General features: G+C 37.0%; 1 protein-coding gene across 4 annotated transcripts in view; it reads right to left on the reverse strand.

Moving 5' to 3' along the window:
- The window catches only part of ZCCHC7 (zinc finger CCHC-type containing 7), a 214,322-nt gene extending 199,263 nt beyond the window's left edge, over window positions 1–15,059 (reverse strand). Inside the window, exons 1-2 of one of the 4 annotated variants that reach the window (XM_045195178.3) lie at window positions 14,847–14,865; window positions 8,800–9,427 (exon numbers count right to left, since the gene is read on the reverse strand). In XM_045195178.3, coding sequence (XP_045051113.1) covers window positions 8,800–9,406 — 607 coding nt within the window. In that variant the 5' untranslated portion in view covers window positions 9,407–9,427; window positions 14,847–14,865. Of the gene's footprint in view, window positions 1–8,799; window positions 9,428–14,593; window positions 14,819–14,846; window positions 14,866–14,931 lie in introns of those variants that run through there. The other 3 variants (XM_045195177.3, XM_024559926.4, XM_024559925.4) reach the window with 3 other exon arrangements.
- Window positions 15,060–15,281: the final 222 nt, after the last annotated feature.

A 15,281-nucleotide genomic window follows, 5' to 3' on the forward strand; every position in this document is an offset into this window, starting at 1 on the left:
GATTCAAAAACTAAACAATAAGGCCAATCTAGTCCTTTTGATATTCTTAAGTACAGTATATCTGTGTAGTAAAAAAAACATGACTGTACACATGGGGGATGCTCAATTAAAATATTTATGTCTTACAAGCAGAATCAACAACAATCTGGCAAAGAACTCAAAATGCCAAAAACTTAACCATGACAATCAATAACTTTAATTTCTAACAGAACAAAAATAAACAATGACTGGGAGATTAAAACTTTTGGCTGGATAACTTCCATTAAGTCAACACTTTCACTTAAGTGTTAACAACCAGGGGAGTGTTAGCAAGAGATCAGTAAATCACTCGAAAACTAAATATAAATTTAGCGAAGTCTTAAAAACAGGGTCTCCTACTTAAAGACATGAGCCTTTACTGTTACAAGGACAAAAAGGGTAAATGTTCTCTTTTCTGTACTTCTTGTGAAAAATGTTTGAGATGCTAACCACATGTAATTCCCATCAAATTTACCTTCTGACCATAAAAATATACCGCTTATAAAATATACTTCTTAAACAAGCGATCACTATATGCGATACATTGCTTTTAAATCAAACAGTTATAAGAAAGTTACATTTAAACACTCTTTACCCAGACATCAGTATTTACGTTCCTATACAAGGAGATAAAAACGAAAATGTTGCCCACCTAATTTTATGCTCCTCCATTCCAAAAAAAAAAAAAAAAATCTGTAGATGAGTAAATAATTAATAGCAACTAAACTAAACTAAGTCATTAGTTCAATAAATATACATTATGGTATTTTTTTTTTTTACTAAGCAGTTTTTAACGAATTTAGTATATCTTACCTGAAAACCAAATCAGTTTCTAAAAGAAATGTCAGGAAAAAAAAGTAAACTTTAATCCTCTCCATAGGTACTTATCACTGTTGAAAAGCTACTGTAAATGAATTTAGAATAAAAGTCACAAACTGACTTTGCAAGAACACATACCTAACTTGCTGATCAATAGGGAAATCACAAACATTAGCAACATACAACATCAACATTCCAAAGTGTTATTAAAAATCCAACCCAAAGCTGCCTTAGCATTTCTGGGATTTCTAATGAGATTTTCAGTCTGCTGAACAATGGCCATAAAAGGCTTTCAAACTTCAATCCATTCACAAGTAAAGTTGAAATTGAACATTTTTATTTCTTCTTTCCCTATGACTTCACCATGGAACAGTGAATAAAACAGCTCAAGTCGCTATGCTAATTAGAAATTAAATAAAAAGATGCCGTTACAATAGTTAAGTGTAAGGTGACATGCTACAACTAGAGACACAGTTCAAAAGCAGCTTTAGGAATTGTGTAGTACAGGCTTACAAAAGCTGAAAACATCAGGGAGGGAGCTCCTTGATGCTCTTGGTCACTGGAACTCTAGCATATGGCTATTTTTCAATTATACGGCAGAAATTAAACTACACATCAATGAGAATAATGTCAAACAGCAATCCACTCTTATGACCTATTAGGCCATTAACTCTCAAGAAACTATATTTGACATTAGGTTGACTACTTAGTTGATGAATAAAAAAACGGGAGGAAGGAAATACTATTAAAGATTTGAGGAGTACTAAAAGCAAAATTTAATTCATTAAAATTAATATGTAAAAGAAGATAAGGAAGAACACAAGCGATGAGATGCCGAAGTTGTAGTTTAAGACACGCTCTACTTGGAACAGCCCTGAAAAAAATACACACTTAAGAAGCTCTCCTTTGACTAATTTACAGCACCTGGCTCCTGAGGGAATCTTTCTATCTGCCACAAAGTTACATAAAATATCCCTTTTTTTTTTTTAAGGAGAGAAAAAGGAGATATACAAGCAAGAAACAGGTAGAAAACATTAGATAGAACAAAATAATGACCAAGAAATCCTGGTTAGAATTCTGAACATTTACAAAACATAAATGCTCTTTCTCATTTACATTTAGGCTGAGGTGGTGTCTTAAAAAACATACTATTAAAATGTTTAATCATATTAACCACATACTAAACTTTCGTGGTACCACACAGTCTTAAGTTTCTATTAGGGTTTCAGCTTCTATTCTTCCTCTTTGCATTTAACCTGATCTTCAAATCCTATCCATTCTTTTTTTTAACCCTCACCTGAGGATATGTTTATTGATTAGAGAGAGAAAGACAAACATCAATGTGAGAGAGAAACATCAATCGGTTGCAGACCAGGGATCGAACCCACACTGAGGTTATGTGGCCCAACAGAGAATGGAACCTGCAAACTTCCGGTCCAATCAACTCAGCGGCCCGGCCAGGGCTAAATCCTTTAAGGCTCAGTTCAAAGGTCTACCTTTCAATTCAGTCTTATACTTTGCTTACCCACAGTAATCTTTTTTTAAAAGTGTATTATATTCATCTGGAAATGATTATGTACTGTGCCGTTGTAGAAATATATTTAACTCTGGTATTACAGTGAAGTTGCCATATAGGCATGCATTTTAAGGTCTCTAAAGGCAAGAATTATATATATAGTAATTCCTGAATCCCCACATCTTAATGGTATAGTGGCCTTGAACATTGGAAGCATCCAATAAGTTAAGTGTTGAAATGACTTTAAAACTTCAGATTTAGTTTTAATTAGTAGTAGATTATAAAACGTTACCAAATCGAATAAAATTTAGTTATGGGAAGTGCCATACCAGAGACATGCTGTTCAAAAGCAATTTGAGTGCACAAAAAACCTATGAACTTTTAACTCAAAAAAAAAAAAAAGTGGAATTTATATGCCTATGCCTTGCCACCCATTTTGTAGTTATAAGAGTTTTGTCAAAATATTTCCCTATTACATTAATTTAGTCTATCTATTATCTCATTTTAGCTTTATAACCTTAACAAAATAGTTTATTATTTTACCAATAAAGAAATTAAGTTACCCAAAGTCAGAGCTAGGCAACTGTGGAGCTATGACATAGTAACCACCACTAATTGAGTATCTATGTCTGTTACCTCCCTCAGAAGTACACTTCAACCTGAGACCTCGAGTGGGGATCAGCCAAGCAATGAAGAAACGGATCCAGGTTTAAAAAAAAAAAAAGGCTTAGGTACAGATCCAGATCAAATAAATTGACATATTTTTAAAACTGAAATTCAAATAGGTAAACCCACTCTACTCAAATTTTAATTAGTTACCAGGTCTTGGTTGAATGCCTAATAAATGCCAGGGATACAGCAACTGCCTCTAAATGAGTTCTTCATCCTCTGAAATCGTACCCAAAACTCTTATGTGCATATTTTTTAGGGCAGAAGGGGACTTGACACAAAAACAGTTAAAAGACTTACTTCCCTAAATAGTTAAAAGCATAACTTCAATTTCAAAAGCTGTGCTTTTACTTCAATCAAGCCGTAATCTCACTTCAACTTCACATATGTAAAGAGCACTACTCTTCACACAAAGGTAGAAAGAACTTTAACTATATTCACCTAAGATTTGCTAGGTGCCCACCTTGTGCTGCCAAACTGAAGGAGCGATGTCCCAAACTGTACATACCACATCAGTGTCAAATTCTGCACCACGACAGTCACACACTAGGCAGTAGTATGGCTCCTTCAAGTCTTAAAAATGCTGCATTCCTCATTTTTCAAAAGACATTTTCTTTTTCAAATCTGAACCTATTTAATTTTTTGCTAAATATAAGTCTTTCAAAATTACTAAATGACAAGAAAACATTAAGACCAGGAATAAGTATTAAAGCATGCTTCTGAGGTAGACTTAGATTGTTATACATTTGTTTAAAATATATTTTAAGACTAAAATAAGTATACGAATCATCAATTATTTTAAATTCCTATTCATTCACTTCCAGCAAATAATTGTTACATGCCTAATGTATCCAGCTCAGATTAGTGTAGAAGACACAAAAAGAGTCCATAGTCCTAGATGAGAAATATCTTTACATAGTACTATGGACTAATTTCCAGGATATACTGTTAACAGAAAAAAATATGGTAGAGCAAAGTGTGGATAGTATGCTACTGTTTAAGAATGGGGAGAGAGGGTGCAAAGATATATACATGTTTGCTTTTATTATTTTTTTTTAATGTAAGGGCAAATCATCAATTTTGTTTTAACCCATATGGGAAGGGCAGGAACAGGGTAAAGAATGGATAGAAGATAGAGTTCTAATATACTTTACCTTGTCTTGGTCATTTGCATTTGCAACCTTATGAACATTTTATATACTTATAAAACAAAATAAATGTTCAAAAGGTAATACTGAAAAATAATCATACCAAAAGCAAAATGAAACAAGTGAACCTATTATATATCTCATTGATAGCTTAATCACAGGAAAAGAAACCTGAATTTAATCAAGCTTCTAGATCTAACTACCAATTCACAGAAAATATAGGGGACAGTGGAGTACGTTAAAAATATCACAAAATTCAGACTACGTGAAATTCTACAGGACAAACAATCCAGTTAATACAGTTAAATTACAAGAAAAAAAACACACACACAGAAGAAATGGATAAAAGAGGAACCTATAAAAGGACAAAAGTTATCAAGCAATTATAATAAGCAAATTTAATTCAAGTAAACTCTAAGAAAAAAAATTAGAACCAAGTGGGGAGATCTGAACACTGACAGGTTATTTAATGAAAAAAGAATTATTGGGGATTTGTTTAAGCGTAATAATGATATGATTGTTTCTCAAGAAGAATCTTTACCTTTCAGAAACATATTAAAATGTATATGTGTATGTAAATACATATATGAATGAGTGAAATGATGTCTGTGAATCACCTCAAAATAAGACAAGTACATGGAGTTAAAGACGAAAAGACTGGTCATAAATTGATAATTTGTTGAAGCTGGTTTATAGGACAGAGTCCATTGTAACATTCTATTCTTATAAACTTTAAAATTTCCAAAATTAAGAATCAAAATCTTAGCAACTACTCCTAGAGCTAAGAATATACCTCCCCTGTGCAGGAAAATAAGTTGCTGATTATTCCTCTGTAATTCTTACAGCATTTATTGCCTCTCCTCATCTTTAGCTGTCTTATGCAATAATCCTTCTCAAACTTGGTATCCCTGGCACAAATAAAAAACATTGTGATTTTCTCTGGTGCATCTTGTCTTCAACCAGGAAACCTGACTTTCTAATAAATGCAAGTCAATCCTACTGGGGATAATAAAAGAAAATAAAAAGTACAAATTTTAAAATGAAAACAAATGATAAAGCAGGCCTTGTTTATATAAAGAAGCCTTAGGAAAGAGTGAAGAAAGTGAAGGAAATGAGGTCTAGCTCGACCTTAGAAATAAACTCCTACATCCCTCAGCAGAGAAAGCTGAGAGCCAGATTTAACAGGCACTGAAGGCTTATGTTTTGGCATGAATTTATTATAAGCAAAGCCCTCATCATAAAATTGTATATACTGAGGAAGGCTAGGCTGAACACATTACATAAATGTTACATTCCAAGGCCTCAATGGAACTTCAGGAAACTATTCAACAAATTCTAACCAGAAAATCAGAGAAGTACTGAACAGTGGAGGAAGAACAGAAAGAACATGCCTCCTAATTTTATATTATCTGCTTGAGTGTGTAGTATCTCTAATTGTGTATTAAAATAAAAACAAATGTAAACATCTCACTGGAACTGAAGTATTAGTGAGGAGCCTGAATTTCCCACAGAGCAACAGTGGTGCTGCGCTCATCACTACAAATTTAACAACAGTAAACAGGAAATATGTATGTACTTACTTATAGTCCTTCACACACTCATGTACTACCTCAAATTCCTAATCCTATCCTGTGTAGACTTAACGCCATGGTTAAGAGACTTTCATAAATTACTTAGCTTCTTATTATATTTTGTCTCCTCAGTGAAACACAAGCCACTTAAGGTTAAAACTATGGAGTTTGTTTGTTTGTTTTTTACCACTTTAAATCCCCTCTATGTATTCTACATAGAGTAGATGCTCAATGAACGTTTGTTAATTTAACAACTTAAAAAAAATACAACAGAGTAACATATAATGCCAAGGAAATACTCTAAATATAATAAGGAGGCTTTTGAGTATGGAAAAGACATGCCCTTGAGGAGTTTATCATGCCTTCTCTCATATACTAAAAATTGCCATAGTTTGCAGGGGATGGGATTGAGGGGAGGGAGAGCTGTACACAAAATAGCTGTTGCTACTGTTTAACAATCATTTCAAAAATATGCCAGAATTTCCACAAACTTCCACTGCCATGAAAATTTTTTTTTTCTCTAAAGACTGTTGTACAAACTGAACCAGACCTATACCTAGATCTATTTATGAACGAGGTAACGATTAGAGAGTAACACCACACTCAAACAGGCATCGGTACCGAATACACTGCTTATTAATTAGGAAGAAATAGGATTATGGCATTAGCAGATCAAGGAAACAAAGTAGGGATATGTATTTGAATATTTGTAAAAGTTTATAAGAGTCCAGCCAGTTAATTCACAGAACTGCAGAATTTGTTTCAGTTTGGCTGGAACAACAACAAAAAAAATCCTAGAAGAGTAGGGATAAATTTCAATGTGGATAATAGAGAATACACCAAATGTCTAGAATCAAGAATTACTTGGGTCTTATATCAAATATTTTTACTAATACACACCCAGTAAACTTTAAAGGAATACATATCCGAAAGAATAAGTTTGTTTAAAAACTATATAATAAATGAGAACATATAAGGAAGATTTATGCGAAAAAAAATCTACTCTAGAAAGACATGAGCCGACATAAGCAACAGCTATAAAAAACCAAGAAGTAACAAAGCGCCTGCCAAACAGAAATGTGCAAACCGTGGAGAAACCTGCCGCACGTGTCGTCACGAAAAGCAGTGCAGCTGAGTGGAGTCCTCCTACGTTACCGGCAGGAATGCGTAACGGTGCACCCACCGTGAGAAACTGTTTGGCAATTCCTCACAAAGTGAAACACAGAAATACCAGTAATGCCATTCCTAGGTATATAACCAAAAGAATACCCAAAATAGATATTCAAATAAATACCTAAATATGAATGTTCACAGCAGCACTGTTCACAATAGCCAAAAAAATGAAACTAGCCTACATGTCCATCAACAAATGAATGGATAAACCAAATGTGGCATAGTCATAGAATGGAATATTATTCAGCCTTAAAAAGGAATGAAATCCTAATACATATTACAACATCCACAAATCTCCAAAACATTATGCTAAGTGAAAGCCAGACACAAAAGATCACATAGTGTATAATTCTATTGACATAAAACATCCAGAATAGGTAAATCCATAGAGACAGAGAACAGATTAGTGGTTGCCAGGGTCTAGAGGAGAGAAAATGAAAATGACTTCAATGCAGGCAGCGGTTCCTTTGGATGTGGAGAAAATGTTTTGGAAATACATAGGGGTAACATTTTAAGTGAACTAAGTGCCACTGAATTGAACGCCTTAAAATGGTTAATTTTATGTTATGTTAATTTCACCTCATAAAAATAAATACGAATATCCCCCCAAAACAATGCAGTTCTTCTCTAGTCTACAAATATTTGGTAATTTAGCAATTAATGGTGTGTCTCTTCCCTTTTAAGACTAATTCAGATATATACACCTGACCCCATCTCTTACTCAGCCCCTCACCCTTATCTACCAAGTTCTTTCCTTCTACTTAAAAACATTGCCAGGTCTCCCTCATTCTGACAAAACTTTACTTGATTTTGCTCTATGTTCTATTCTATTTCTTTTCTTCCTTTTGCTGTCAAATTCTCAGGGTTGGCCTACTAGAACTGAGGCAGCTACCTGTTCTTATAAATAAGATTTTGTTGAAATAACTATCCCATTTGTTAGGTATTAGGCCCACAAGAAGGGCAAAGTATTTCTGAGATCCTGGGGCCTGGAAACCTAAAATATTTCCTATCTGGCTCCTCTTTTAAAAGGTCTGTCAATCTCTGGAGCTCCAAAGCATGTTCTGCATTCAATATCATCATTTAATCTGAGGACAAGTGAGTACCATGAAAGGTCTGGAGCAACAGTAAAGTACCATGAATAAAAGGGAATTTCCGGACCACCAGTTTAATAATCGTGTGCAGGGAAGATATATTCCAAAAAAGTCATTTAGGAAACTATTGCAAGAGACTAGGCATAAAATGTGGGAAATGAAAGGCACTTCAAACATCAGTACTAGATGACTACATGTGACAGAGGAGACCAAACACCAAAATTTCAGTCCTCAATGATGTGGCTCTCAGAGTTTGCATTCTCTCCTACAGTTGACTGTAGACTTACAGCTTTTCAGTTTCCTACCTTACTGTGGAGTTCCTAAAATCTTAATACTAATTCCATATCCTCTGTGTACCAGTCATTCCCTATGCTTGATACCTGGCTACCTACTGGGGAAGCAAATCACTTAGGAAGAAACAGTCCCAACAGAGCTGGCTAATAAGAGCACAGGACCAATGTCGGAAGTGGATGAAGTACTCACCTGTGGTACCAAGCAGAGAGACAGGGGGACTAATATCTCAGGTCCAGAACTGGCTCTAGCCAAACAGGAAGAAGCAGCTATGAAATTGCTTACAGCAGAAGCAGAGTGTCTTGGATATTCTGACATACTCTTTCTGATGTTCAGACAGACCACCATTAGAGAAGCCATTAGTAAGAGAGTCTCATGAGAAACAAGGCAAAAAACAAGACCAAAAAGTGAGGAATTAAATGGAGCAGACAGACCCCTTTTGTCTAGAAAAGCAGTCTTCTAGAGATGATACTACTTTTCAAAATGGCCCGTGTGATACTAACCTTCATTAACAGAGTTATCACATCCCACAAGATTGAGAAGGATATCATCATCTTTATCATCAACTCCACATCCCAGCAGCATCCAGCTCTCCACGTTGTCACTTTCTGAAATGGTGCTCTCGTCCTCTTCACTTGAACTGACTTCTATAATCATAACCTCTCGGATCGTACCCGATCTCTCTCCAGGTTTAGGTTTCTCAATGTCCCTCTTGTATTTCTTATCATCCAACTCATTAGCATGAAGAGGAGGAGAACCTCGGGTCTTTTCTTTTGCTTGGACTCTAAAATTCTTTCTTCTACATCTATAAATACTATCTTCATCAGACAAAGTGATGACCTCTGACCCATCAGATAGCTGGATGACCTCACTGTCTGAAAGGATAATTAAGTTCTTCTGATTTGGCTTACTACTAGATGATTCAGAATCCCTAGAGTTCTTTTCTTCATGTTCTTCCTCCCTGATGACATTATTAAGATCTTGGGCATAATGAACTTGGCTGTAAAGCTGAAATTCCACTTCGCTATCCACACTCAGTTCACTAGATGACTCTTCACGGTAAAGGTCATCTTCATATGCTTCTACAGTCTCATAGCCACCGAACATCATGGAAGGATGGTAACTGTGATGCTGTAAAAGAGAAAGTCATACAAAGAATGTATTTTAAAAGCTCAGATCATGCCTGTTGAGAGTGAACTTTTATACACAGGCCATCACTTTTCTCAATGACATATTAAAATAACTTTTTCTCTTATAGCACCTTTTATCAAGGATTTCTAAATCCAATTATGATCTATTCTAATAATGCCCACCTCTCCCAAATGAAAATCACTATCAACAAATGAGTTATACTTTTTAAAGGAAATGTCGTATTTTGCAGATATGTTGGAAAGGAAAAACAGGTTGGGATCCACTGCCTCAGACACCAAATACTTTTTCAACAAAATGTTAAAAGTCGTTAATATATTTTAGCTAATTCTCACTATTCCATCTATTCTTCATCTTCTCTTTGGTTCTGGATCTTACCTTTCCAGGTATACATTCTCATATAGGAATATTACTTCAACTATGACTAATCTTCAATGGGTAGTAATTATATTTACTGTTTTTGTGTACATTTTTATTCTCAACTAAAAAATGGGTTTCTAATCCTTGTTCAAAAACAAATAGGTAAATAAAAATACGTGATAAACCTGGTTTACTTCTGTGTCACCTATAAAGATACTATAAGATATAAACTTATTAAGGACCTAAAATTGAGGCAAAACTCTTAGCTTTGGGAGAACTTTACAAGGGGAGGACCCCCCCCAAAAAAGGAATTTATTTATAAAAAAACTGTGTATTTAGCCCTGGCTGGTGTAGCTCAGTGGAATGAGCGCAGGCTGCGAAACAAAGGGTCGCTGGTTTGATTCCCAGCCAGGGCACATGCCTGGGTTGTGGGCCAGGTCCCCAGTGGGGACCACGTGAGAAGTAACCATACATTGATGTTTCTCTCCTTCTCTTTCTCCCTCCCTTCCCTTCTCTCTAAAAATAAATAAATAAATTGGGGGGAAAAAAGGGTATTTATTCTTACATGTTTAAACTTCAGTTACCTTCAAAGCACACTCCATTTGATGCAATACACTTAGTATCAAGACATTTTCCCCCTGCTCAAAATAGTTTTTGAATTCACTGATTTTGATGCCTTGTAAGTGCTTCTGCTGTTTTTTGTTTCACCTCTTCCACATTGGCAAAACTTTTCCCCCCTTTGAGGACTTTTTTCATCCGGGGAAACAAAAAAAAGTCACTCAGGGCAAGATCTGGTGAATAGGGAACGTAGGGCACAGGGGTCAGGCCGTTTTTTAGTCAAAAACTGCTGAACACTCAGCATGGTGTGGGCAGGTGCACTGATAAATCACCCGTCATGAAATGGGCAAAGACATTGAGAGTTTTTTTAAAAAAATTCACTGAAGCCAAATGCAGCCTCTCACGACATTGCCAGCTGGTACACTGAACACTCACCCAGTGGAGGAAGTCTGTACTACAAGGAGCCTACCTTCCTGAGGATAATTCCAGGTCCTGGAATTTTGGGGGGTCCCCCCTCTTACTTTCCAGCTGTGCATATTAAATCCTATCATCCTTCAACTCAGCTTAAACGTCACTTTCTCAGGGAAGCTTTCCTTGACCCACCGGACTGAATGAAGTGTCCCCTGCCCCAGGCTTTCACAGCACTTCCAAATTACTCATCATATTTCTAATTACTAATTTAAAGGAAATCTCCCACAAGCACAGATCACATACCCCCAGAGGGCAGGAACTCTATGCATTTGGTTAAACAATGGATTCCCCCAAACCCAGCAGAGTAACTGCTATTTAGCAGGACCTCTATAAATGTCTGTTGAATTAATAAAGAATAAATAAATGAATGAATCATCAGGCATTTGTTCTTCAGCCCTGATAAATCTAATATGTGCCTAAAAATGGAAAGTATGATGGAACAGGTTTTGAGGTCGTCTCCAAATATTCCACCTATTCCAACTATTCTCGTATCATCAACCAAAAATCTATACAGTAGATGTATCAAGTAGGTACCAATGGAATATTGATCAAAATGAGAGCTCTGCAAAAGTAACTCATGTTTGTTCAAAACCCAGGGACAGCCTACACGACAATTACAGTAACTATTCTTTCTACACCCCTTTTAGCTATACAGATATAATTTAGAAAGACTAGCCATTTTCTCAGTTTACCAACTCTCTCCCAAATTGTCGGGGAGTTCTAATGGTAGCTTTGGTGGCAAAACCAGCTGACTCCAAGGATCAAACAAATAAGAGCCAATAATTGTATTACTGGAATTAATGGAAATTTTTTACAGAAATAAAGAAAGCAACTTTGTTGTATATCTCAAACTTACACAAGGTTGTATGTCAATTATACCTCAATAAAGCTAGACTTTTTAAAAAAGATGATTAAATTCCGAATTAACAATACTGTACTGTATCCTTGAAATCTGCTAAGGGAGTAGATCTTAAATGTTCTTACTGGAAAAATAAAAGGAAATATGTAAGGTGATAGATGTATTAACTAATTTTAGTGTGGTAATCATACATACGTGTATCAAATCACGTTGTACACTTTAAACTTACACAATGTGGTTTGTCAATTATATGTCGGTAAAGATGGGAGCGGGGAAACAAACTTCTAATTCCTTTTTTTTCGAAGGGTACATTTTTACCTGTCTCCTTCTTGCACTGTCCTTCAGGTTGCTACCCTGTTGTCCTATTAGTTGAATGTGGCTGTCTGAATAACGATGCTCCTAACATTTATCAGTTTATATTGAAATGTTAGCTCAGAGCAATTGAAATAAAAGATGAATCCTTTCCTTTTTATTTAAAAGGTAAATTAATTCTAAAAGAAGTCAAAGGAATTATGCTTCCTTCAAAATCCTTACTGGATCCATCCTGAGGATCCAGTGTGGACTTAAGATAAAACATAATTCCGGTGCAGCACAGCAAAAATTAAAGAGCTAAATTACAGAGCTGTAAATGTGTACTACTCTTGGAGTCATCCCAAAGGAAAGGGATTAAGAATAGAGCCATAGGCACACCTGTGAATGTATGCCAAAAATAAACTACATAAATGTAATAAAAACTGACTTCCTTGGGTCTAAGGGTTTATCTCTTTCCCTGAAATGTGGAAAAATGAATTTAACAATTTAGCCCCTATGGCCTTTAAGAGGATTTCGTATCTTCTGTACTTGAAAATTGTGCTCAGCATAACTCGCTCTTCTTCTATTCATGTATGCCAGGGTTAAGGTTTGCCTGAGGCTATTTTGGTTCATGTTACTACTTTAATTAAATTCAAATGCATTTACTTTTTTTAAAAAAGTGTATACTCAGAAGATGAATATGAAATATGTCTTGATTCAGAAGGCTTTCTCAGCTTTTTGATGTCAGGCATACTTAACCAGATAACATAAGGTCCCTAGAAGAATCACAAAATCTTAAATCTGGTAGAGACCTTTCCGATTATCTCACACAAGATCCTCAATTTACATACAAGGAAACTGAGGTCCAAAGAGATTCGGAGCCCTACTCAAGGTTTTGTAGCTATTTAAGAACATAACCAGGACCAATTCATATTTCCGGCTCGGCAGAGTGTTCCCTAAGATTTTTAAAAATAATTTCAAGTAGGAATTAAAAAAAAAAATAAAAACTTCCTTCAAAGCCATATTTGAATTGGTTCTAACACCTAAATTTACTTCATGAATATCCACTTTACTTCCCAGTGGAGGATAAAAACCATGAAAGAAGCATTTTAACTGGAAGGCGTATCATACATCTGAGTTTGTCAGTTTACCACCCAGGAACCTCCCAAGTCGGTGCTCAAAGAGCATAGCAATTTCATGACCAAAAATGATTTAGGTTATGTTAAGAAACCAAAACATTAGTTTGGGAATGAAACTTATCTAAACAATTAAAATGTCTTAACAAATATAAAAGTCATAGAAAATAACTGCAAAGGCTCTCAACATTCTAAAGTAGAAGCAAAACCAAAAAATAACAAAAGTGGGAGCAGCATTCATTCACTGACTTTTTAAACCAGACAACTGAAGGTTTATTTAAGCTTTTGAATTTCACTATACAATCTTTAAAACCAACAGTTCTGTTCTAACAATCTACCAACTGATCATTCTGCTCTTATTTCCTTTGAAAGAACTTTCAGCCTACATATTTCTTCTTGACAGCAGAGGTATCTCAACGAGATTTAAATTTGCAGCTTAATTTCCAAACGCAGTTTCCATTGGAAAGTGACTAGTAGAGTTTATTTTCAACTTCAAAATCTGACTTACTTTTAGTGAGCTATATCCTGACAGTGACAGATTTTAAAAACTAAGTTGACTCTAGTGTTAAAATGTCTATTCTTCAAATGTCACTTGAAACAAATCTGACTGCAGCAGAGAATCCAAATGGGTGAAACGAGTCACAAAAAGGGAGAATACAAGATGTTGGTTGGAGAAAATTATGCTAAATTTATTCAGACAAGTCCAGCTGTTCTTGGGATACATAAAATCTTCTTATCGTATAACTAGTCCTACCTCGAAGCACTTCCTTCACCTTTCCCTTATCTCTTTTTCCTTTTCCTACGCAGTATCTTATCCTTGTAACTACCTTAACAATCCTCGCTTCTACTTCTTCCTCGGTTCATTCGCGACCCTCAAGATTCTCTAGAAAACAACAATACTGAATGTGCCAAAAGCATAATGCTGTCGGAAATAGACACACAGCCAGCCCACTTAAAAGTCTTTGGGTGTGATGGCCCAAGTATTCCAAACACAAAGTCGAGTTTTGGAAGGGCGTCGTGAGTCACTAAATTGAACGTTTTCAACACAGAGAAACAGGGTCTCAGAAACTTATTTATTCTTTGAGCCTAAAAGATCTAACTCAACCCTGTAACCTGAAATAAGCGTAAATTCAGCCAAAGGATGAGATTTCTAGAGTCACCAGCTAATCTGCGGTAGAGAAGCGGCTACACCTCAGGCATGCTGACTCCCAGCCAGTTTTCCAACTGCACCAGCAGCTGTTCCTTAAAGTTGAAGTTCACTGCATGCTCACAAGATGTGAGGGATAAAGGGGATCTTAACTAACACAGTCCACAACTCCCCGTTTTACAAGAGGGAAGGGGCACATCTCCCGCAATTTTTCTGGCCCTGCAGCTATTGCTTCTGACAACAGAGGCTGAAGCTGACCCAGGACTACTAGGTCCTCACAGGCCAGGCCCCATCAAGGTGCGGCTGAACCTCCGCGTTAAACTGACCCGCTTCTCCAAAAGACAGGGAATCTTGGGGGGAGTGGAGGTAAAACAGGCAAAACGGCCACCCCCACCGAGGCCACGGGCGCCCTGCCCTTTTCGAACAACGATCTCAGGCTTTGGATCGGCAGGGAAAGGCGGACACCCCAGCTGGTCAGCTGAGCCGCGTGGGGCAGCGCCGCACTGAAGGGCCACGAACCGCGCGCCGGCCACGAGTGGGGGACCGACGGGAAAAGCGGAGGCCGGCGAGAGAACACACGCTAGTTCCATAGCCCGGCGGGCGAGGCGGAGGGCGAGCAGGGGTCCCCCGATCACCGGCGGCTCGGGGTCCGTCACACACATACTCACTGCCGCGGCTGCGACCAGGAAGCACCAACCAGGAACCAAAACGCGTAGAGGGACGGGGAGGGGCGAGGACAAATGAGGTAAGGAAACCGTGTCCGCGAGGACCCGGGAAGAGGGAAGGCACTTCCGGGGAAAACACTGCTCCCGGGAGTCCTCTTCCGTCCCCGCCCACCCTGCGGGCTCTCGGTACGCATGCGTATCGTCTATTAACCCTTTCCTTCCCCGTTAATAATCTTTTGGTTTGCTCTCCTTGCTTTCCCCCTTTTCCCTTCACTGCCTACTTAAGAGATGCGTAGTCTGCATCTATAATAGAGGACACTTGGTTTGAATGACTTGCGCGAAAGAGATG

Source organism: Desmodus rotundus, chromosome 1 (genome assembly GCF_022682495.2).
Source record: "Desmodus rotundus isolate HL8 chromosome 1, HLdesRot8A.1, whole genome shotgun sequence".
Lineage (NCBI taxonomy): Eukaryota > Metazoa > Chordata > Mammalia > Chiroptera > Phyllostomidae > Desmodus > Desmodus rotundus.